At 47.8% G+C, this 23,475-nt stretch overlaps 1 protein-coding gene across 1 annotated transcript; it reads left to right on the top strand.

Annotated features, from left to right (window-relative positions):
• Positions 1-7,624: 7,624 nt before the first annotated feature.
• On the top strand, positions 7,625-15,851 carry Cacng5 (calcium voltage-gated channel auxiliary subunit gamma 5). The gene is made up of 5 exons (XM_059269787.1): positions 7,625-7,913; positions 9,292-9,378; positions 10,518-10,658; positions 13,880-14,025; positions 14,288-15,851. Exons 1-5 carry the CDS (start codon positions 7,718-7,720, stop codon positions 14,543-14,545), a joined length of 828 nt encoding a protein of 275 aa, XP_059125770.1. The 5' UTR covers positions 7,625-7,717; the 3' UTR covers positions 14,546-15,851.
• Positions 15,852-23,475: the final 7,624 nt, after the last annotated feature.

Genomic DNA, 23,475 nt, shown 5'->3' with positions numbered 1-23,475 from the left:
TTCTCAAACCCTAACAAGAGCATCTACAATGTAACAGAGAGACTGGTAGTGCCAGAGGGGAGAGCAAGCTATTTGGCAGCTCCCAGCCAGCAGCTGTATGACCATTTGGTGGAAGGTGGTATCTCAAACCAAGACAGAGCAAGTTTGGAGAGAGAAGCGTGGAATGGCACTGAGGTCTCCAGGCTTCAGATGATGGTCCCTTCTGAGCCCCTGTGTGCTTGGTACTTAGAGCTCCTTATGTTTGTGTATTTTTCATCCATGTCCTCAAAGATGCCACTTTCCCTACCATGAACTCATCCTGCATCATTACACAGAGCAGTGTAACTCCTCAGAGGATAAAGATCTAACACCTCTTCAGTTGGCTGGTGTGGAGGGAAGACGGGAGGGCTGAAATTTGTTAGTTAGCCCATGCTGACTCTTGTTGGGAAGCTCAGCAAAGTGTCAACCAGAGTGTCCATACCTACCCTGTAACTGGGTCCCAGTCAGATGATTTTTTTCCTGTAGAGAAGCATTTTCATCTGTCAGAACTAGGATACTAGTGATGGTAGATTGGATAGGGATGCTCCTAAGCACCCTACAATGTACATGATTGATGGCCCTCACAACAAATAATATCCCAGCCCCAAAAGTCTGTAGGTTGAGATGGTGATCTCAGATTGGCCATCATATGTGAGTGCTATTTTCCCTGAAACAATGCCTGAGAAAATCCAGTATCTTCTCATAGCCAAAAAGGCCTATAGCATCACTGCTATGTACTTTCTTGTTGTTGGTTGTTTTTGCTCTTTTGGAGGGCCCACCACCCAGCTCCAATAAATCACACACAAAAGCTTATTCTTAATTATAAATGCCCAGCCTTAGCTTGGCTTGTTGCTAACCAGCTTTTCTTAACTTATCCCAATTACCTTTTGCCTCTGGGCTTTTACCTTTCTCTTACTTCTGTAGATCTTACTTTCACTCTTACTCTGTAGCTGGCTGTGTGGCTGGGTGGCTGAGTGGTTGGGTGGCTGGGTGGCTGGCCCCTAGTGTGCTCCTCTCCTTGTTCTTTTGCTCTTTCCTCTCTTTCATCCAGATTTCTCCTTCTATTTATTCTCTCTGCCTGACAGCCCTGCCTATCCTTTCTCCTGCCTTGCTATTGGTCATTCAGCTCTTTATTAGACCATCAGGTGTTTTAGACAGGCACAGTAACACAGCTTCACAGAGTTAAACAAATGCAACATAAACTAATGTAACACACCTTAAAATAATATTCTGCAACAGTTTCTTAATCAGAACAGTCACAAACATGTCTAGATTCAAGGGAAAGAGATGCAGGCCCCATTTTTCAAGGCAAAGAATATCAAATAATTTATGATCATTTAAAAAATATTTTATTTTTATTTTATGTATATGAGTGTTTTGCTTGCATTTAATGTGTATGCACCACACGCATGCCTGCTACCTGCAGAGGTCACAAGATGTTGGCTCCCCTGAAGCTGGAGTTACAGATTGTTGTGAGCCATCACATGGGTCCTGGGAACTGAACCCAGGTCCCCTGCAAAAGCAGCAAGTGTGGTGATATATTGTGTCCCTCAATATATTGTGTACCCTAATAAAACTTATTTGGGAGAGAACAGAACAGCCACTAAATTAGACATAGAGGCCAAAGACTTTCAGTCTGAGGAACCAGGATCAGCTGGGGAGTTGGCAAGGTGAGGTTGGCTGTGGCTTGTTCTATCTCTCTGATTTTTCAGCATTCACCTTGATATCTGGCACCGGGGTTTTTTATTAAAAGACAATTTGCCAATTCGTCTTAGAAGCAAGTACTTTTAACACAGCTATCTCTCCAGCCCCTGTGGTCATTTCTTAGCTCTCCTAGAAGATAATGAGGCCATTCTGGAAGGAAGTAGGCTGGGGATCAGGGCCCACTGGTTGTCCTCTGATCACCTTATCCTGCTGGCTGCTGGCCACACCATGCTGAGACAATGGATCAGCTCAGAAGACCAGCTGTCACTAGTTCCCAAGCCTTGTCGACAGTCCCTACTCCCCAAACCCTTCATCAAAGCTCTACTGGGGCGTCTATTTGACTGTCTTTCTACTGTTCTCCAATTGAACCTCATCTAACTTCCCTACAATCCTTTGTACCTACTACCTCACCTACCCCTGAGTCCCTAAGCACTTCATCTCAAAGTCCTTTCATGACTGGCTTGGGCAGGGAAATGTACCATTAGTGATTTAATCTCCACAAGACATTTCTCTCTAATTGCTAGTCATGGATGATAATTAGCAGCCGTTAATTCCTGATCATTAACAAGCTAATACTTAGAGGTAATGGCACCGGTAATCATCATAAACCACACAAAACCATCATGTCCCGGGCCCCAGTTCCCAAAGGACGACACTGCATGGTGATAGCTTCAGTCCAGGAGGGAGCTAGAGCCCTTCATTTTGTTTCTAAGAGCAATGGTCGGAGAACTGATGTCTCTCATCTTTAGTCTCAAGTTCTTCTCTGACTGTAGAAATAATATGTGTTCTTTTAGAAGCCTCCTGGAGCACAGAAAAGTATAAAGAACATAAAACATACATAACCTAATTACCTGGAGCATCTTCCATCGATATTTTGGTTTATTTCTTCCCACTCTGTACCTTTTTCACATAGTCAAGTGTCTGTTAAATTCATGGTTTTGCAGTCTGCTCTGTTCATTGACCATCCTAAGGTGAATATCTCTCATGTGGTGGCAACTTATAATACAACTTGTCCTCCTCTCTCACCAGCAAGAGAGAGGAAAGAAAAGCTTTAACTGTAGGGGGATGAGAGTCAGGAGACAGAAAAGCAGGCATCAGAAGACAGGGCGAGGGAGATGACTTGATAAATGAGTGATGTGGTGTCATATTTATTTTAACATGCTGAGGCTTAGAGGTGCCAAGCAGCCTACAGGATATCAGAGGCGGCAGACTGGATTGAAACCAGGTCCAACTCCAGACTCTCTGCCTACACCCTATGATTTTCTACTGGAGAAATGAATGGGCTCAAGGAGTGTCCAGGTGATGGAGAAACATGCAAAGAGGACCTTCAAGAATCTAGAAATGCATAAGACCTAGAAACTGACCTTGACCCCAGAACTCCCGTAAAAGATCTGCCCATATATTGATATTTTGTACTTTCGTTCCTTGGAATAACAGACTGGCTTGTCTCTGGTACTCCTGCCTCCTGGAACCTCGTTGCCCGACACGGGGTTTAGGGAAATATTAGTCTCATTGCTTACAGTGTGGTTTTCAGAATCAGAAACGCTGAGTCACAGTGGCCCACCATGGAAATGATACCAGAAGCTACACCCCAGGGGCACCCCATAGGAAGCCCCAAAGCATTTGTTACTCCAACCCTTATGTAATACGTGACCATTTAGAAAATTATCTAAAGACCCGTGTCTTACGCATTTCTAGATTCTTGAAGGTCCCCTTTGCATGTTTCTCCATCACCTGGACACTCCTTGAGCCCATTCAGTTCTCCAGTAGAAAATCATAGGGTGTAGGCAGAGAGTCTGGAGTTGGACCTGGTTTCAATCCAGTCTGCCGCCTCTGATATCCTGTAGGCTGCTTGACACCTCTAAGCCTCAGCTTCCCCATCCACGAAATGGAGTTACTACTACTACTCATGGGGTTACTGTAAGAGACTGGGGAAGGCTTTGTGCAGTAATTGACAGTCGGTACTTTATAAATAAATATGACACCACAATAAAAGTATAACTGTGGGGTTGGGGATTTAGCTCAGTGGTAGAGCACTTGCCTAGTAAAGTGCAAGGCCCTGGGTTCAGTCCTCAGCTCTGGGGCGGGGGAGGGGGAGTATAACTATGTGTGGTGGTATTGTGTTCCCCAAAATATTGTGAACCCTAATACACTTATCTGGGGTCAAAGAACAGAACAGCCACTAGATACATCGGCTAGAAAATGGTGGCACACACACCTTTAATCCTAGCATTCCAGAGGCAGAAATCCCTCTGGATCTCTGTGAGTTCAAAGTCACATTGGAAACAGCCAGGCATGGTGACTCACGCCTTTAATCCCAAGAAGTGAGCCTTTAATCCCAGGGAGTGATGGCAGAAAGCAAAAAGGTATATAAGGCGTAAGGACCAGAAACTAGAAGCTTTTAGCTGGTTAAGCTTTTAGGCTTTGAGCAGCACAGTTCAGCTGAGAGGCATCCAGTCTGAGGAAACAGGATCAGCTGAGGAATTGGCAAGGTAAGGTAGCTGTGGCTTGTTCTGCTTCTCTGATCTTCCAGCATTCACCCCAATACCTGGCCTCAGGTTTGATTTTATTAAGACCTGTTAAGATTCCTGCTACAACTATGTTTGCAATGAATTGCTAATTTTTTGCTTTTCTCTCCCCCGATACAGTTGTCCCATTCTCCCGAAAGGAAGGGGACTCTTGGGGTTTGCCTAAGCACGCTTCAGACTTTAGGGCCTGTCCTTATAGAGTTCTCAGGCAAGGTCACCTTCAGCCTCTTCTTTTATGCTTTTTTACTGATTTGGATCCAATCTCCTCTCCATTTTCATCTCTCCAAATCTCTAAGACCCAAATCTTTCTCATCTCTGCCAAGCTTAGCATTAAAATTGGCTGCTCAGCTTCCGCCGGGCAACAGCTGTCGTATTTCAGGCGTCCCGATCTGTCTGCTCTGGGAAAAGTGGGGTTTTAGTTCATTGTTACTGAATAATAATACCCTACACCGAGTCCAGCCTTGGCTCTTGCAAACTACGGTCCTATCCACCGTGGCAGTTAATCCCCCAGCAGTTCTGGGGAGGGGTAGGAACAGAGCTGCAGAGGAGCAGCTGCATTCCCAAAGTGGGTTTTCCGGACCCCTTTTGTGGCCAGATAAGTCTGGGGATAGTTTGAGTAAGTAAAAGTAAACTGTGTTGTCAGCCTTTACCCTATGCAGTGCAATTCTTTAAAACCAAGAAACAGTGCCTCCTGACACCTTCCACCTGCTAGAATATTCCACAGAACTATTGCTCTAGCCCTCAGCATACTGTGTCATGAATGACTTAGCATTTCACTTTTCCCTTCCTTGTCAAAGTCAGTGCAGGAAGGGTTGTTTAGCTTTCCACACTCTGCCTTGCAGACCCACTGCCTTTACACACCTCCAGTGAGCCAGTATGTGGCCCATTCTGTAGCTCTCCCAACTCTCCTGTGGTCAGCTGCTAGAACAGGGCAGCTGCTGTGGGATGACCCCTTCCAGGCAAAGAGCGCCAACACCCTGTCCCCTGCCACCCAGAAGTGAGCTCAACTTTACAGACAAACCTGGTTTGTGATGCTTTTCGGGTAGCTTGGCATCCACCTATACTTAGATCTCGGACAAGGCAGGACATCATCCCTCGGTAGGGTCCTCGGGACACCACCCAGGCCCTGTGCTTGGTGGACCCTGCCAAGGCAACACTGCACCATTTCAAAGTCTCTAACCTTGGAACATCCAAAGCTGCCCACACCACTAGAACTTGGTGGCAGGGCTGCTAGGTGTGACACTTGTCCTTGTCGCCCTAGGCTTACATCTTTTAGAAGTGGCTCTGCCTGCCTTCTTCTGGGCTTAGGTCACATTCTGAGCTCTCCTATGTATCAGTAACCTTTTCCATTGTAACAAAATGCATATGACGGAAGCAACGTGAGGAAGAGTTAGCCTGTGTTAGCCCAGGGTTTGAGAGCACACAGTCCACTGTGGTGGTGAAATCATGGTGGCAGGGGCATGAGACAGCTGGCCGTGTTGTGCCTGTAAGAAGCAGGGAGGGGTGAAGAGGTATGCCCAGCTCCCTTTTCATTCAGATTAGGACCCTGCCCTATAGATGCCGCTGTCCATGTTCAGGATGGGTCCTCCTTCAGTTAAACCTTTCTGGAGACATCTTCACAGCATAGCCAGAGGTGTGTTTCCATGGTGACTCTAAATCTAATCAGGGTGGCATCATACTCGCACAGCAAGTGCCACACTGCAATGCCGTCGCTTGTTAACTTGGCCCAGTGTTTCTCAGATGTTAGCGAGCAGACAAACTCACCTGGGTCTCCTTAGAATGCAAATTGATTATCTACATTTCTCATCACTATTACAAAATCCCCAATAGAAGCAACTTAATGGATGAAAGATTTATTTGGGTTCATGGCTCCAGTCCATCCATCATAGGGAGGAAGGCATGGAGCTTGTGGCAGCGGAAGAGCCTCCTCACATCTTGGTGAAGCAAGAACCAGAGGCAGACATAATTTCATGGTCTGTCCCCAGTGCCCCACTTCTGCCTGCTGGACCACAGTACCAACGGTTTCATAACTCCCCCCAAACAGCACTACCAGCTCGGACCCAAGTATTCAAAACCACAAGCCTATGGGGGATCATTTCAGACCTAACCCACAACAACACTGGAGGGTTCAGAGTCTGCTTTTCAAACCAGCTCCCTAGCGATGCCAATGCTGCAGGTCCACGGACAGCACTTGGAACAGCCAAGATCAATATTTCTCAACTTCATGTTAGAATTACCTGGGAGAACTTTTTCAATGCCGTCACTCAGGTCCTGACAAACACCCTAACAGACTCTGTGAGGCAACCCAGAATAAAGGACTTTTAGACGCTCCTGGGTGAGTCTTGGTTGCAGTCTTAGAATAGACACCCCAAGCCAGGCCATGGGCTCTGTGAGGGTAGCATCCATCTGCTCTACTTCTCTGCTTCTTCACTACTTCCGTAAGCCCCGGAAGCATCAAATGAATTCATGTCTCACCCTGCAGACTCTCAGCTTTTCTCTGGATGGTTCAGAGCTGGCCCCTGACAATGAAGAGCTCTAGACAGAGAACAGTCATTCCACATCCACTCAGGTGGATTTTGGAGGCCTGTTGAAGTCAACCTTTGGTCTGGCTGCTTTACATGTGCTGACCCAGACTGCCTTGGATCAGAGTCCCATGAGGAACACTTCCTGCAAGCAGTCTTCTCTGTTCCTTTGTGTCTCCCCAAGGCTGCTGCCCACTTCTGGAGCCTGCTGTCAGAGAACAGTTGACCCTCAGAGACCTTGACAACTCAGGGGAACCCACCCAGAAGAGCTTGGTCTCCACCTTTTCCTGTCTAGTGTCTCAGCCATGGTTTTCAATGGGTTACATTGGACTTCTTTGGGAAAACCATTGTTCTAGATAGGTAGTTCTTCAAGGGAAGGGGCAGAATGCTCATCTTTACATCTCTCATATCTGGCAAGATGCATGGATGGATGGATGAATGGATGGATGGATGGATAGATGGATGGATGGATGGATGGATATATGGATGGACAAATGAATCAATGGATGGATGGATGGATGGATGGATGGATGGATGGATGGATGGATGGATGGATGGACAAATGAGTAGATGGATAGATAGATAGATAGATAGATAGATAGATAGATAGATAGATAGATAGATAGGTGGATGGGTGGATGTGGGTGGATAGGTGGAAAGATGAATGGTAATGTGTAGTAAGGGGGACTCAGAAGATAAGGGAATAGATACAGCAGCTTTAAGAGAAACCTGTGAATTCCTGAGGGGCAAAGGGAGAGAGTAGCCCTTATGTGGAGATGGTCTAGAAACTGGAAGTAGCCTAGTTGCTCTTACTCGTTCATTGACTCTGAGAAGATTGGCTTGAGTTATTGCTCACTGCCTCGTGCTCACACTCCCCGCCTGTCCCCATAGCCCATTCTGCTCCCGTGAGACAGCACCACCGGCTGCCCGGTGACATCCACGAAGATGAGCGCCTGTGGGAGGAAAGCCCTGACCCTGCTGAGCAGTGTCTTTGCTGTCTGCGGCCTGGGCCTGCTGGGCATCGCAGTCAGCACGGACTACTGGCTGTACCTGGAGGAAGGCATCATCCTTCCCCAGAACCAGAGCACAGAGGTCAAGATGTCCCTGCACTCAGGCCTCTGGCGGGTCTGCTTCCTCGCTGGTAAGGACAGTCCTGCCCTGGGGAATACCTGCTCCACGGGGTTTTCTCCCTATTTAGAGACACCTGGGAGGTACCAGTAGACAGTTCAGCATAGACAATCTCCACTCTAGGCAGTGCTGTAAGCAGCATCAGACTAGAGACTCAAGCTCAGACCCCAGTTCACAGTGTCCAGAGAACAAGCTCTCTCAGGTCCCAGTTCACAGTGTCCAGAGAACAAGCTCTCTCAGGTCCAGGGCTTTCTTCCCTCCTAAAAGATCCATGCAAGCCTAGTTTTCCCACACTCTGTGTTCCAGCGGTGAGTGACACCCCCAGCTCTAAACCACTCTTACAGGCCTTACCTTAGCTATGCATGTTATTGATCGCACACAATTTAGCCAATGACCCTGCAAGGAAGACTGATAAGACTGATTACCACTTTACAAATGAGGAAGTAAAGACTCCGGCAGGCTAAGTGCATCTAGACTCCTACTTCCCTGACATCCACAAGGTTAAGGAACAGGAAATATTCAGCAGCTTCCTGTTCCCCTGACCATGAAATGGCCTCATAAAAAACAACATAAATGGGTCTTTCCGGGAAGGTGCAAATTTTGATCCTACTATTGTGGACTTTGGGATTCTCTAGAACCAAGTGAGTTGCTACACCAAGAGCCCTATCCTTGAGGCCTTTATCACAGCCAAGTTCCACCCTACACAAGAGAAGCATCCCCGTGTCCCGCAAGACCTGTGTAAACTGTATTAGCCAGGATAGCCACAGTATGGTCCCTGAGCTTCTCTTGTGGGATCCTGGAGCCTGTATGCACATTGAAAAAAGATATAGCCTGTTCCCCCAGCTTTTTCACCCATCTTGATGCTAGGGCTTTGATGGATAGGCCAGAGGTTAGATGAAGTTTAGCAGAAGGAACACATCCAGCTCCAGCCTGGCTACCCTGTGTCACTCTGTAGAGTCTGCTTTAGGAACAGCATCCAACTCTGATCTCATCTCTCACTGCTCCAGATGCTGTGCCCTCCATCTTGGCTTAACTAGAAGCAGAGTTTGAGGCCACTAGGGTCTGATTGACAGGGTTGAGGGGGGTCATTGCACAAAAATCTGCCCATGCATCTGAGACAGCCATGTACCATCATCACTAGTCAAAATGCTTGATGGGTATAGATTTCATAGTGCCAACCTCTTCCCGGGCTTCAGGAAGAAAGTGGCATCAAGACACATCCCCAACCCCTGCTGTGGGCCACCAGCCAAGGGATGAAAACTTCCCTAGAGTGTTTATCCAGCCCAGGTGCGGAGACATAGGCCCAAGGATCATAGGCATTTGGAATGTACTAAGCTCAAATCTGTGTTGGAGTAGGACCTGGAAATAACAGTAATTTCTTGTCTCCACAGGTGAGGAGCGAGGACGCTGTTTCACCATAGAGTATGTGATGCCCATGAACTCCCAGATAACGTCAGAGTCCACAGTCAATGTTCTAAGTAGGTGTCTAGAACATTCTAAGCTGGGCCACTGGTGAGACAGAGAGCCAGACAAAGGGAAGAGTCAAACACCCAGGACCTTTCCAAGAGCTAGTGCCTTTGGCCTTAGCTGATCATGCTGGTCTAGTTCACTAGCGCATGCTCTGAAGAGTCACTTTTCCAGGGTGAAGCTAGGTTGCTGGAACCCCCATATCTCTGACCCCAGGAAATGAAGGAACACTCATACCCAGACTGAAGCAACCTCTCTGAACTGTAACAAGCTGACTTTATGACCTTGACCTCACCAGATTTGCTCAGACTCTCAGCAGGAACTTGCAATGTTACAGTACAGTTCATCCCCTTGGTCTATTAGAGTTGGTTCCAGGACCCTCTGGATACAAACATCTATGAACACTTACATCTGCTATAAAAAACGGCTTAATGTTTGATGTGCATATAACCAACACACTTGTCCAGCAGACTTCAAATAGTCTCTAAATAATGGCTAATGTCTGCTACAGTATGAATGACTAAATTCAGTGTCAGCCCCTTCTCGCCTGGGAGATCAGGCTTATGTCACATGGCCCCAAGCCTCAATCCTCTCATCAGTGTGGCTGCTCTTTCCTGCCTCCATCCTGGGTCACCTGTTAGCATAAACTCAGTTGCTCTCCAGAGCCCACAAAGATACTCTATGGGAAATTCTGGGGATTTAGATTGCCTCTTAGGAACCAGAGACAAAGAGCAAATTCTTTATTATACAGTAGAACTCCCCCAAGTGATTATAAATTGAAAAAGAAAGGGGCCAGCGCCAGTCCCCTGAACACTCAGAGCATGCTCTGTACCCTTGGAGATGGTGGATGTCTCTTAAAGGTGAGGCAAGATGACGTGACCAGGCATGTCACAGCTCTCCTATAGACAGGCAATGTAGACTCCTGGGAGGGGAGCTTTTGCCTGAAGGGGAGACAAATCTCGGAATATGTTGGCAACTGGAGCCACACTTCACAGGCCTGCCAGCACCAGGAGACCCCGTAGGCAACTCATGTGGGACTAGGGCTTAGAGGACCTGTCGGTAGACATTGCAGAACACACTTCCTGGAATGAGGCAAGGAAGGAAGGTCACTGTGGTAGCCTGACAGGCTGTCCCTTTTTCCCTGCATTAGAAATGATTCGCTCGGCCACCCCGTTCCCACTCGTCAGCCTCTTCTTCATGTTCATCGGGTTCATCCTGAGCAACATCGGGCACATCCGTCCTCACCGGACCATACTGGCCTTTGTCTCTGGCATCTTCTTCATCCTCTCAGGTAAGCTGTGCGGTTCTCTCTCCATACACCCTGGACTTTTGATTTTTAGCTCCCGAACAATTCTGTTTGGGGAAGTCCCACTCGCAGCTTCAAGCCAACCCTGGACACGGAGTGAGCTGAGCCAGTGACCTTGGCAGAACTGGGTTAGGGCTGAAGGAGACTTCTGATGGCCTTCCAAAAACAAAACAAAAAACAAAAAAACACATAAGGCTTCAGAGTTAGGGTGACCTGATGAGTTCACGCTGGGCAGAGCTGGGATAGGAACCCTGTCATCACAATACACCACCACCACCACTTCCTCTCTAGCTCCCACTGACGGGTATTCATTCCTGTGTCTGAAAGGACTGCATCCCTGAGTATGGCTTTGGAAAATAAATACATCACACTTTGGGATAATGATTCCTTCACCTCTAATCCTCAGCTACCCCCAGAGAGTTCTGCTTTCATAATCTAACCACACCCCATATCCTGAGCTCACCAGACCTCTTCACCATAGACCTATCTTCACGTACTATCACCAGGTTGTACTTCTTTCATTCAGTGAGTCAGTCACCATATCGATCACACCCTATTCTGGGTGCCGGCATCACTGGCTACAGAAAGGTCAGGGTGGTGGGAGACGTAAACATGTAGAGTGGAGACAGGAACTCCAAGTGAAGAGAACTGTGACGGGGCCACCAGGAACTGCCATTGGGACCAAGAATAGTGGCTGAAATTCAGAACAAGGGCTGGTCAGAGAAAACTAGAGGAGAAGTTGACCAATACAGTGAATAGGAATTAGGGGGAAAAATGAAGTTAGAGAGAAGAAAGAGCACTAAGTGTGGAAACTATCATAGAGTCTCTGGGGGTCTAAGGAAGTGTGTTTGGAAGTGAGACTACCGAGACACCGAATTGTCTTGAGATTTGAAACTTTATAAGAAGGCTTGAGAGGATTTTAAACCAAGGAACAGCATATTTGGATGTTAGAACACATGCTGTTAGGAACTGTGAGGAAGGGAAGGGAGCCAGGAGCCAGGAGCCAGGAGCCAGGAGCCAGGAAACCTGGACAGAGGTGGATCCAGAACTACAGGGGATGGGCAATAATAGAACAGACTAAGACAATACTGCTATGGAAAGAAGTGGGAAGATTCATGCACATTCAGAAGGTGAACTCACTAGGACCAGGACGAGGCTGCGGCGGTGGGGGTCGGGGGGAGCGTCTCAAGGATGAGTGCTATTTTCTTGCTTGAGCATTTCTACATCACATCCATGATCTAGGGTTCACAGAAGGAGAAACAGCTTGCACAAAGGTTATAAAATTAGTGTGGGAAACGCTGGGTTTGAGTTGTCCATTGTGGCATAAAGGAGGGGTATCCAGAAAGCTGCCAGACATCGGGCTCTGGGGCTCATGGAGTCACCTGAATCGAAGACAGAGATTTGAGAGCTATCAGCCTAAGGGATAAAAGCATGAATCATGGTGAGTTATACAAGGGAAATATGTGAGAAGGCAATGGAATGTGGTGAATAAAATGGGTGCTCTCTCCCCAGTGACCTCAGGAGACCTTTTCTCTAGAAAATAACAGAATGGCTTTCAGGGCATGCAGTTTAAGTGCCTTGAATTGGTTGACTGGAGAAAAGAGGTCTAGAAGTTGATGCTCAGGTAGAAGATAGGTAGGTGGTTTGAATAGGATGGATAGATACAACGGCTGGCTGGCTGGATGGATGGCTGGCTGGCTGGCTGGCTGGCTGGATGGATGGATGGATGGATGGATGGATGATGGAAGGATAGACGGGTGAGTGGATGGATGGGTGGGTGGATTGGTGGATAGATGGATGGAAAGGCTGATGAACAGATAAAAGGCAATAAAGGAAAAAGGATTCTCCAGCATAGGCATCCTTATTGCCAACTGGCTTGCCAGTCCCTTTAGGATTGTTCCCCCATTTCCCTAATGAGCATAATCTTTGAGCCAGAGGACAGGCAGATTAGCTGACTCCCAAGAACCATTCTGCCTTGTTCTTTCCTTACACACACACACACACACACACACACACACACACACACACACACGACCTCCACCCATCCATTTTTTGCTCTACCTACCAATCCTCTTGCCATGCATTCTCCCCTCCATTCCACTCTTTCATCCATGTAATGAATCTAATAACACTGAAATATCCCAGCCCAACACTTATATGGTGGTGTTCCAGCTAGCCAGAACAGGACAAACGCAGGGCCAAGCTATGCATTCTTCTTCCTGTGAACTCCATAGCAGCCAAGCTGATCAGAGATCAGGCTGCCTGAGATTCCAACCGTGAGTGAATCACAGGACCATAAATCTAGGATGGAGCTGATACACAGGCTTCATAATAACAGAGGGACATTTGGGGGCAGCAGTGACCCACGCTTGAGTTAAGGACAGAGGAAGGTTTGGATCACACCTGTCCCCCTTTAATATCCATCCTTGGAGGGGCCCCAGTTTCATCAAATGATGTGAATGGAATGAAACCTGAACAGCTCAATGTAGAGTAATTATGTCTTGACTCAATTACACTCACTAATTGACGGAACTGCTGCCAGGGGCAGTCATGTGCACAATGGCAGTTGGCGTTTGGGGCCCCAGTGGCCTCCTGATTCAATGTTGGCCAGGATTTGAGCAAACTTCCCTTTCATCTCCTCACTGAAGATCTCAGAGGGGTTACACTGTGTGACCAAGTGGTCTGCACAGGCCCCGGGCTGTGCTGGCAGACTCCAGGGAGATATGTACCACCCCCTGCTGGTCTGCACAGGCCCCAGGCTGTACTGGCAGACTCCAGGGAGATATGTACCACCCCCTGCTGGAGACAGGGATTAGAAGCCCTGTTGAGGAGCCTTATCACAGTCCTCACATTAGTAAAAGCCCGCTTGGTAGCTCAGGGTTCATCCCCAGGATCACATCAATGTAGCACCAGGACCAGTAGAGCAGGCCCGGTCAACAAGGATGCAGGAGGGTGTGTGTGACAGAAGTGGGTATCAATCACGAGGCTTGTCTCTTGGCTCAGGAGAGTGGTTGGACAGGGAGATAGCCTACTTGCACCTGCTCACTCCCTAGAAGATGCTGGCATAGACAGAGTGTCACTAGTAGGCAAGCTCTTGCTCACTCTGGAACTCCAAATTGAAGGCTTTGTTCCCAGCGGGTACCATATTGACAAACGCCCCGGACCACCGGGCTGAACGTGCCCTTCCCTCCCCTTCTCTCATCCAGGCCTCTCTCTTGTGGTGGGCCTGGTGCTGTACATCTCCAGCATCAATGATGAGATGCTCAACAGAACCAAGGATGCAGAGACCTATTTCAACTACAAATATGGATGGTCCTTTGCCTTTGCCGCCATCTCTTTCCTTTTAACAGAGGTAACCTGCCCCATACTGTCCTGTGCCAGGTTGGTACTGCCCTACCTGGAAGGGGGGAGGAAAACATCCCACAGCATCCTGGGCCACCTGCTCTACCAGTCTTCCCCAGAATGTCCCTGTCCCTGGCTTTCCTGGGTCTCTTCTATCCCAGAGCACACTCCTGTCTACATGTGTACTAGCCATCCCACTGGAGAGGCTCTGTGGCTGTGTTCCAGGAAGACGCATTACAAGTGAGCTCTCTCCTCTGCTTCTCTCACTGCAGAGTGCTGGGGTAATGTCTGTGTACCTGTTCATGAAGAGGTATACTGCCGAGGACATGTACAGACCTCACCCAGGCTTCTACCGGCCACGCCTGAGCAACTGTTCCGATTACTCTGGCCAGTTTCTACATCCAGATGCCTGGATCCGGGGCCGCAGCCCCTCAGACATCTCCAGCGATGCCTCCCTACAGATGAACAGCAACTACCCAGCTTTGCTCAAGTGCCCAGACTACGACCAGATGTCATCATCTCCCTGCTGAGCCCTGGTCTCCTCCCCACCTGAACTTTGGATGGCTGGACAGCCTTGCCCTTCCCCCTGAGCCAAGGCCCAGGCCATTCCCTGCTTAGCCATTGTTACTTGACCACATCCTCTCCCTGCTCCCAGAGTAGCTCTTCCTTCAGTGGGTATCCGAGCCTGGAGTCACAGGCATGCTGATTGGCTGAGGGCACGGGTGAAGTCCTGCCTCTCGAGTGCCAATCGTAGCCATGGGCCCCCAGGAATCCAGCAGCACCCCTTACTGGGCTGTGTCCGAAGATGCCCATGTTCTAGTTGTATTTTATTCCTGCACTTCCGGGTCAGCCAAGGCCAGGTTGGAGTTGCCGAGTTTCTGATGATATAGACAAAGCCAGACTTGAACACTTGCCAACCAGCCTGGCTCTCCATCTATGATCTATGCTCGAGGCCAAAAGGTGATTCTGCTCCAGTGGTCTGGCTGGCTCAGAAACCTCAAGCAAACAGTTCCTTGTGAGACACTCTGCTTTTATGTCATTGGCCTCCCTCCACAAAACACAGTCTCTGTGTGACACTGCCCCCAAGGCCCTGGACTTTCTGTCTTTCATCCTTCCAGAATGCAGCTGCCCTGGTCAGGGACTAAGGTAAGTACTCAGCGGTGCCAATGAAGTCACAAAGGTGTTAATGGCTGAAGATGTCTTAATACACACGGCCCCTTGATAAGGTATTTCACAGGGGCTTTTGATGCCTTAACCCAAAGCAGTGACCGATGATGAGAACTCCAGGATTTGACAGTTCTGTGTTCAGAGCTCCAAGCACTGTGTCCTACCCTGGGGACATTGTCCCTGACTTCAAGGACCATATTTCCATCCAAGGCTCAAAGATCTAATCATGCAGACAGGTGTCTGTACCAACTAAGGACACTGTAGCTGTGAGCCAGGTTTGACGACACAGTGCATTTTGAGCCCAAACAAGCCAGATTCCAGATGATCCAGCTGCCTTGCCAAGGATGCCTGTGAACATTTGGGGGTTGTCAATTTAATCCTAATATGGGGATGCATCTGCTTCCCAGTTATTTGACATATGTGGGCAAATCACATGCCTCCAGAAGGCAGACAATGCGACAACCACTTTCCTGATGGGGAAGCTGAGCTGGGCGGCTGCAAGCAGCTTCTGGGAAGTCCATAAACCCCCCACAGTTTTCCAGGTGTCCGCCCAGCTTGACGGAGGTTCTTTCTGAGAGTTCTGAGTGGCGAGCCAATGTGGCACTCTCTTTGCTGTGTATTTTTGCTGTGCTCACTTTTGCCTCGCTCTCTTTAAGATGCCAAATGTCCCTGAGCGGGCTCTGGCAAGTGGCACAGGAAACCACACAGCTGGGGCCTACAGAGAGGCACTGACTCAGTCAGCTTGCAAGAGGCCATAAGTTCAAGATCAAGTTGTCAGAGGACTGATCTGTGGGACATTTCCTCCACGTGTAGAGATGGCCACCTTCTTGTTGTGTGCCCATGTGCCTCTGATACTTTGTTTTCTTTGGTACGTCCAAATTACCTCTTGAAAGGACACCAGGGGCTGGGGATAGTATCTCAGTTGGTAGAGTGCTGATCTAGCATGCATGAAGCCCTGGATACAACCCCTAACCCTACATATTCCAGGTATGGCGGCACACATCTGTAATCCTAACACTTGGGATGTAGAGGGGTTGTTCAAGGTCACTGTCACCTACATAGCTAGTTTGAGACCACCCTGGGCTACATGAGATACTCTCTCAAAAAATTTTAAGGACGTCAATTATGGGTCAGAGCTCATTCCAATAAAGTTGATGATCACAATTACTATAATCGTTTAAGTACCCATGTAGAAATACATTCACATTCTGAGAACTAGAGAGTGTGGTCTATGGGTGAAATTATTAAGGCCACTCCACGTAGTTAAAAGGGAGGTTTATTTAGTGGTGTAACTCACAAATGAAGGGATAGGTAGGTTGCAGGGTCTTGGAAAGGCGTGGTGGCACAGTCCAGCGGTGTTCTCTGGAGAACTCTGCTCGGTCTACCTCCAGCATCCAGGGTCCAGGAACCAAGAGAGGGTGGCACATCCGGATCTCGGGTCTTCAGGGCCCTCTCTTCGCCCTGCCTTGTAGGTGTGACAGTTACTGAAGCCTCAATGGGGCTTAAAACTTCCAGATCAAAGCTGGAATGGCTACCCACTACATCCGTCTGAGAGTACAAATTTGGGAGAGGGCACAACTCAGCCCCTCACATGCAGATTGCTTCGTAACAGGTCACCACACTGGTTTCCCAGCACAGGGAAGGGAAGGATGAGAGAAGCTGTTTTGTCTCTCAGCTCTGTCACTGACTCACTGCGAATCCTCGGGCAACCCCTTCTATTCTGAGAAGCTCCACTGAAATTGTTTCCAAGCCCACTCTCCACACCCACGCCCACACCTCTAATGATTTGGTCCACAATGTTCTTGTCTGCCAATTTCCGTATCTGCCTGTGAACTGAGAGTGATGGGCAGGCCCCGGCTTCCCACACCATTGGCGCCTCACAATGATCATTTGCTTTTGTTGCTGTTTGCAAGAGTCCGTTTGGAGACTAAGTGGAATTTTCAAACTGGACAAATGTTTAGACATGCTTGACTCCAATTTTTGTCAATGTTATTAACACCCAAGATGCACTTTTCTCTCTCTAAAACACTTTCTCTGTCACTGTGCCAGGCTTGGTTTTGTACACATAGGGAAAAAATAGAATTTACTCCTAACTGCAAGCTGACTGTTGACCATGGTATTGTTAGAGTGGGCCATCCCTAGCCTGAGACTGAGTTGTCAAGTCAAGGGGGGCAGGAGGTTCCCACCCTGGAACGGGCCATGTGCGCTTCCCTAGCAATGAGTCTGGGTCCCTTTCTTCTCCCATGAAGGTATGGGTGAATGTATCAACCCCATACCAATATGATAATTTCTTTTCCATCCATAAACTCATCTCAGAAACTATTCATAGCCTTTCCTTGATCAAAAGATTTTTTAATAACCCAACTTTTGCCATCTCTTGGTTGTGCTTTCTGGAGTTGACTTTATCCTTGGGTCAGCAGCAAGATGATCACATAAAATATGATCTGGAAGATGCAGCAATGCCAGCAGAGGTACAGGGGGTACCCCTTCTTTTATCATCCCTAGAGACGAAGACAGCATCCCCAGAAGCAAACCCCGCAGACTCACCTCATGTCTCCCTGGCCAATTCTGGGTCACATACCCATTCCTGAACCACCCTTTGGCCAGAGAAATAGGATGATCATCTATCATCATAGATAGAATTATCCCCCAAAACTTAAGGTGACAGTGGCCATGTCATACTATTTGAGGGGGTTGGCTGGGCCTCAGCAAGGTGCCTCTTGCTCAGAGTCTCACGAGTAATTAAACTTGAGCAATGACTGTTATTTTAAAGACTTTCTTGTTCACTTGTCTGGCCACTGGTGTCCACTGGCAGGCAGTAGTTGAGGTTACTGGCTGGAACACCTGGGTACAGATGGGATTTCCTCACAGCCCAACAGTTGGGAGCTAAGAAGGACTATCCCCAGAGCCATACCTCTTGTTTTGGAGAAGCCTTGGAAGTGACCCAAAGTCATTTTTATTGTCATCATCAAACCACCCAGATTGAAGTGCAGGAACATAGATCTTGCAACTTGAGGGTTAAGAAGCCCAACTTCCACTGTAGGAAGAGAGTTGGCATCTGCTTTAGTGACCACCTTGGAAATGCAAGACATCTCTTCCTGATTGGCTTTGCTGATGTTCTTCCATCCCCAAGATCCAGATGCTATTCTGGGTAAGGGCTATGTCTCTAACAAACTTCCAGATTATGTCAAGACCATTGCACACTCTAGGGGTTCTAGATAGTTTTAATTTCCTCAGAGGGTTCTCACCTCAGGATTAAGAACTTGGGCCTAGATCTGATGGAATTTACCCTCAGAAATGGAGATAAAGCCACCTCCTCATTAATCCTCCTGGGGTACTGGCTTCTTAAAAAATGCTAAAGGTCCCAGTACCATCCTTGCTCCCTCCCAGCCTTCAGTGGCCTCACTTTCTCAGACAAGGCTGTGCCTTTGGACAAGGTGTCAAGTTCATGGGCTTAAGCCCAGTACTTTGGCTCCAGAGCCATCGCTCAAACTGGCGTCTATTAGGATGCACCAACAGCTTGCCCTTGAGGACCAAGATGGCAAGTGCTCAGCGTTCCAGAGCCAAGCTGCTGTTCTTCCTGTGGTCACGGCCAAGAATGGACACCTAGCCCTGAGGAAGGCCAACAGACCTTTGAGGTGACCTTGTAGTCTCAGACCTCCAACTGCAGAAGTTCTTCACTGCTGGCTTTTGAATAATTCATTTTGCACTCATCCATCATTAATTAACCAGGCTTGAGGGCTTTGGGGACCATAAAGAGACCGTGTATCACCATGTTCAGAGTGGATGCAACTTCAGTCAAAGTTTATTTTAAATCCACCCACACTCATGTATCTCCCACCCCAGTTCAGATTCGGTACAACCTGTGTGAGAACACTCCATAATATATTGTTTTCAAAACTCAAGCACAAGGCCTAGAGAGATGGTTCAGTGGTTAAGAGCAATTGCTGCTCTTGCAGAGGACCTGGATTTGGTACCCAGCACTCATGTGGTGGCTCACACTGGTCTATAATTCAAGTTCCAGAAGATCCAATGTCCTGGTCTCCATAGGCACTGCATACATGTGGTGCACTTACAGACAGACAGACAAAACACTCACTAATATATATAAAATAAAAATAAGTAAATCTTTATTTTAAAATCCCAAACACAGCAAAAGTTGTAAAATCCCCTCAGATTAAGTTGTCTTTTATTAAGAAAATGGTAGAGATCAAGTGAGTATCATCTATGAAATCCACAGAAAGTCTCAATGCCCTGAATGTCAAGGTCAGTTCTCAGGCTTGGCTTTACCCAATAAAGAATTTGCTGTTGTGAGCTCAAATACAAGCTCTTGTGAATGTCAGTTTAGACACCATGACTTCAATTTCAGCTCCCACGGGAGGGCATCATTCGACATTATCATCAAAGTGTCTAGTTCCTAGCAGGTTTTTGTGAGCATGACCACTGTTAACGCTCTTCGCCCTATGAATGGAAGGATTGTAAGACCTAAAGATGTTTCTAAACAGATTCAGAAACATGGTGGCTGGGGAGACAGCCTGATCAAGGGCTTGTCAATCAAGCATGAGAACCTGAGTTTGATTCCCAGAACCCACATAGGGGCACATGTCTGTAATCCTAGTACTGGAGGGCAGAGGTAGAAGGATCCCTGGTGCTTGCTGGCCGGCCAAACATTCTAGCTGGTGAGCCCAGGCTTAATCAGAATCCTCTCTCCAGAAAGTACAGTGGAGTCTAACTAAAGAAAACACTGGGCATTGAGACCTCTGATCTCCACAGGTGAATGCACACACGTGCACACTCTCTGGCACACACACACACACATGTGCACACACACATGTGCACATACTCTCTGGCACACACATATGCACACACACATGCACATACATTCTTGCACACATACATGTGCACATATACTCTGACACACACATGTGTGCACACTCTGGCACACACGTGCACATTCTTGCACACATACATGTGCACACACACACACACACACATACACACACGGAGGAGGTTAGAGACTTACTCAGGGTTGGTAATAATTGCAATGCTCTGCAAGTTGTATTTCAAGCCCAGGAATCTGGCATCTGCAATTCTAAATACTCAGCTTGACAAACGTACCCTTTCCATAATCAGAGAGAGAGGGAAAGGCCTAAGTGGGAAGAACGGTGACGCATGGTTCCCTAAGAGCCTCCCAACGCCTCGACTGCCATCTCTACTCATGACGTCAACTCACACTGAAAAGGCTGCGTACAATTCGGGATCTTCGGGGCTAAAGCTTACCCACTCTGCTCACCAACAACTGGAGGAAGACTTGTGACACCTGGTCAGGCTAGTGTGTCAGCAGATCCTCAGCTGGACAGGAGGGAGGAATATTTCCATTCCTTCAAGAAAGCATTTCTCAAAGCTCCATGGGGTGGGGGGAGCGTGGTGGCGGTGAACTCAGCCCATCCACTCTAAGATGTGAGAAGTGTTGTCTTGGCTCATTCAGGCAATTTCAGAGTTGGATCCCTGCTCATCTGGGTGATGGAAATTCCCAAAGGGTGCCCAGGAATCCTACAGGGAGAGAAGCTATTTGGTAGCTGGACACCCAGTCATCAAAACATACGTGTCAGGGGCTTTGCAGAGGTAGGATGTCACTGCCTGGTGACCAGAGTCCAGAAAAACATCACCAGTTGTCCCTCTAGGGCCCTTCAAGTCTCTCTCTCATTCATTTTCTTCCTATGGGGATGATCCTATAGACCAGCTTCTCTCTTTGACCCATCCCCGGAATTTCTCCCTGCCTGCTCCCTTGGGAGAATGCTTCATGTTCTTGTGAATGGAGTCTGGTTTGGGGCTGTAGCTAGAGTTTTCCTGCCTGGCCCACGGTCAGGGCAAATCTCTCTCACCTGCCAGTCCCACAGATCCGACCAAGTAAACACAGAGACTTATATTGCTTACAAACTGTATGGCCATGACAGACTTCTTGCTAACTGTTCTTACAGCTTAAATTAATCCATTTTTATAAATCTATACCTTGCCACGTGGCTCGTGGCTTACCGGCATCTTCACATGCTGTTTGTCATCATGGCGGCTGGCAGTGTCTCTCCGACTCAGCCTTCCACTTCCCAGCTTTATTCTCCTCCTTGTCCCGCCTATACTTTCTGCCTGGCCACTGCCAATCAGTGATTTATTTATTGACCAATCAGCAACACACTTGACATACAGACCATCCCACAGCATGGGGCACATCTGTAATGCCAGTGCTGGGGAGACTGAGACAGAGACCAGCCCAGGATACACAAGTTCCAGGCCAACCTGGACTACATGGTGAGGTCCTGTCTCAATAACCATGAAGTTCAGTCATGAACTCTTTCCACAATTGGAAGGAAAAAGAAAGAGAAGAGTTTTTTAAAAACTGATTTGTAAGACTTGTAGTAATGTAACCCCATTACTACTCATAATCATTACCTTAGCACTAATACATTATTTTGGTTGTGGCTACCATTTGCTTATCATCTTCTATAGGCAATTCTATCATGGAGTAATTATGGCTTCATTTTAGTTATTTACTCCCACAGCCAGTGCAGAATCTGAGCTAAGCATGCCTTCTAGAACACAGCACACACCCATCAGTGGTCCACAGGAGACCTGGATCTTAGTGTTTTGTTCGTTCCTTCCCAGCCACTGTCTGTGAGTGGTATGCAAATGTGTTTAATATACCCTGTTTAATTACATGCTCCTTAAGACAGGCACTCTGGTTTCTTTGCATATAGATCTTCATTTCCATAAGTGATGCTTATGTTACTCATCACATATCTGCTCTTCATCCAGTAGGGATTTGATAATGTTTTGTCTTGCTCCGTGACCCTATGGTTCCCTATCAAATACTCCACAGTACACATCACGGCCTTATACCCAAGTCCTAGTGAAAAGTATCAGTGACAGACACCAAAATGGTAAATCCAGAGGCCAGGGTGTGACATGACTCACCTCCAGGGTGCTGACATCAATCAGCATCCTGCAGGGTCCAGGTTCACCTTGAAAAAAGTACTGGCTAAGTCACAGCCTCTGTCTCTCCCTGCAGACTCGATGATCAATCATGTCTTTGGGGAAAACCAAGGAGTACTGCGTGAACTTTTTGTAACCAGACGGCCTCGTTACCTCCAGAATGAAAACTTGGGAGAGGGGGGCTGTTACTTTGTTTGTTTATTGTTTGCACTTGGGATTAAACTTAGGGCCTTGTACATAACAAGCAAATCTATACCACTGAGCTACATCTCCATCCAGGCTCTCTGGTTTCTAATCCCACAAATAGGGCTTAAGCACCCTCCTACCCATCTACCCCACCCAAACAGAGAAGAATCCCTCCACCTCAGGAGCACTGATACTTTGACCTGGAAATTCTCTGTATGTATGGCAGACTGTTTAGCAACGTCTCAAGCCGCCATGTGCCTGCAGCATATCCACCCTCCACTGTGGCAGCCCCAACCTCCCAATGGTGCCAGCTCTCCGAGGCAGTGTCCCAGTCTAGAAGCACCCAGCCTTGCCTGCATTCTCTCTGTGTCGATCCAATAGGCTGCACTCTGTACCTGCAGCAATCCCATGCCAGGGGCATTAGTCTGTCCATCCTGTAGTGGAAGACACACAGGGAAACTAAACGATCTGCCTTATCAAGAAGTACTTGGAACCCTCCATCCTTCACAGAGCTCATAGCTCACCATAAAAGACCTATGATCCTATGTGGACATCTGAGCTGCTGGGCATGTCAACCCTGTCACTTGGGTGCAGGAAACAAAGACAGTAGGGGTGAGGTGTTAAGGGTCAGCATGAAGTGGAATGTCCTTTAGTTGACCCTCAGAGTCCAAGAACTGAAGGTTAGATTGGTGTGACACCAAAGCCTGAAGTCCACAAGAAATCTATTATTTTAAAAGTACTAGCCAGGAGGTGGTGGCACACACCTTTCATCCCAGAACTTAGAAGGCAGAGGCAGGCAGATCTCTGTGAGGTCGAGGCCATCTACAAAGCGAGTTCCAGGACAGCCAGGGCTGTTACACAGAGAAACCCTATCCTGAAAAATCAAAAAAAAATAAAAGTACTGTTTGATATGATATCTTCAGAACCTGTCCAAAACTAGAAGAGAGGGGCCATGGAGAGAGCAAGTCCCTGCTACACAAGCATGGGGACCTGAGTTCACATCCCAAGCACTCAAGAAAAAAGCCGGGCAGAGTAGCATACCTCTGTAACCCTAGTCTGGGGGAAGTGGGTCAGAGACAGGGGCATCCTCAGCGCTCTCTGACCAGCCAATCAGTGAGCA

This window comes from Peromyscus eremicus, chromosome 8a (genome assembly GCF_949786415.1).
Source record: "Peromyscus eremicus chromosome 8a, PerEre_H2_v1, whole genome shotgun sequence".
NCBI classification, from domain to species: Eukaryota; Metazoa; Chordata; class Mammalia; order Rodentia; family Cricetidae; genus Peromyscus; species Peromyscus eremicus.
Note: the sequence above shows the minus strand (reverse complement) of the source record. Positions and strands in the feature narration are given on the sequence as shown.

Bases quoted from the DNA above. Each gene is read 5' to 3' on its own strand.
- Cacng5 (XM_059269787.1), top strand. From the start codon at position 7,718: ATGAGCGCCTGTGGGAGGAAAGCCCTGACCCTGCTGAGCAGTGTCTTT. The intron at 7,914-9,291 runs GTAAGGACAGTC...TTGTCTCCACAG, and splicing joins GCGGGTCTGCTTCCTCGCTG to GTGAGGAGCGAGGACGCTGT. The intron at 10,659-13,879 runs GTAAGCTGTGCG...TCTCTCATCCAG, and splicing joins CATCTTCTTCATCCTCTCAG to GCCTCTCTCTTGTGGTGGGC.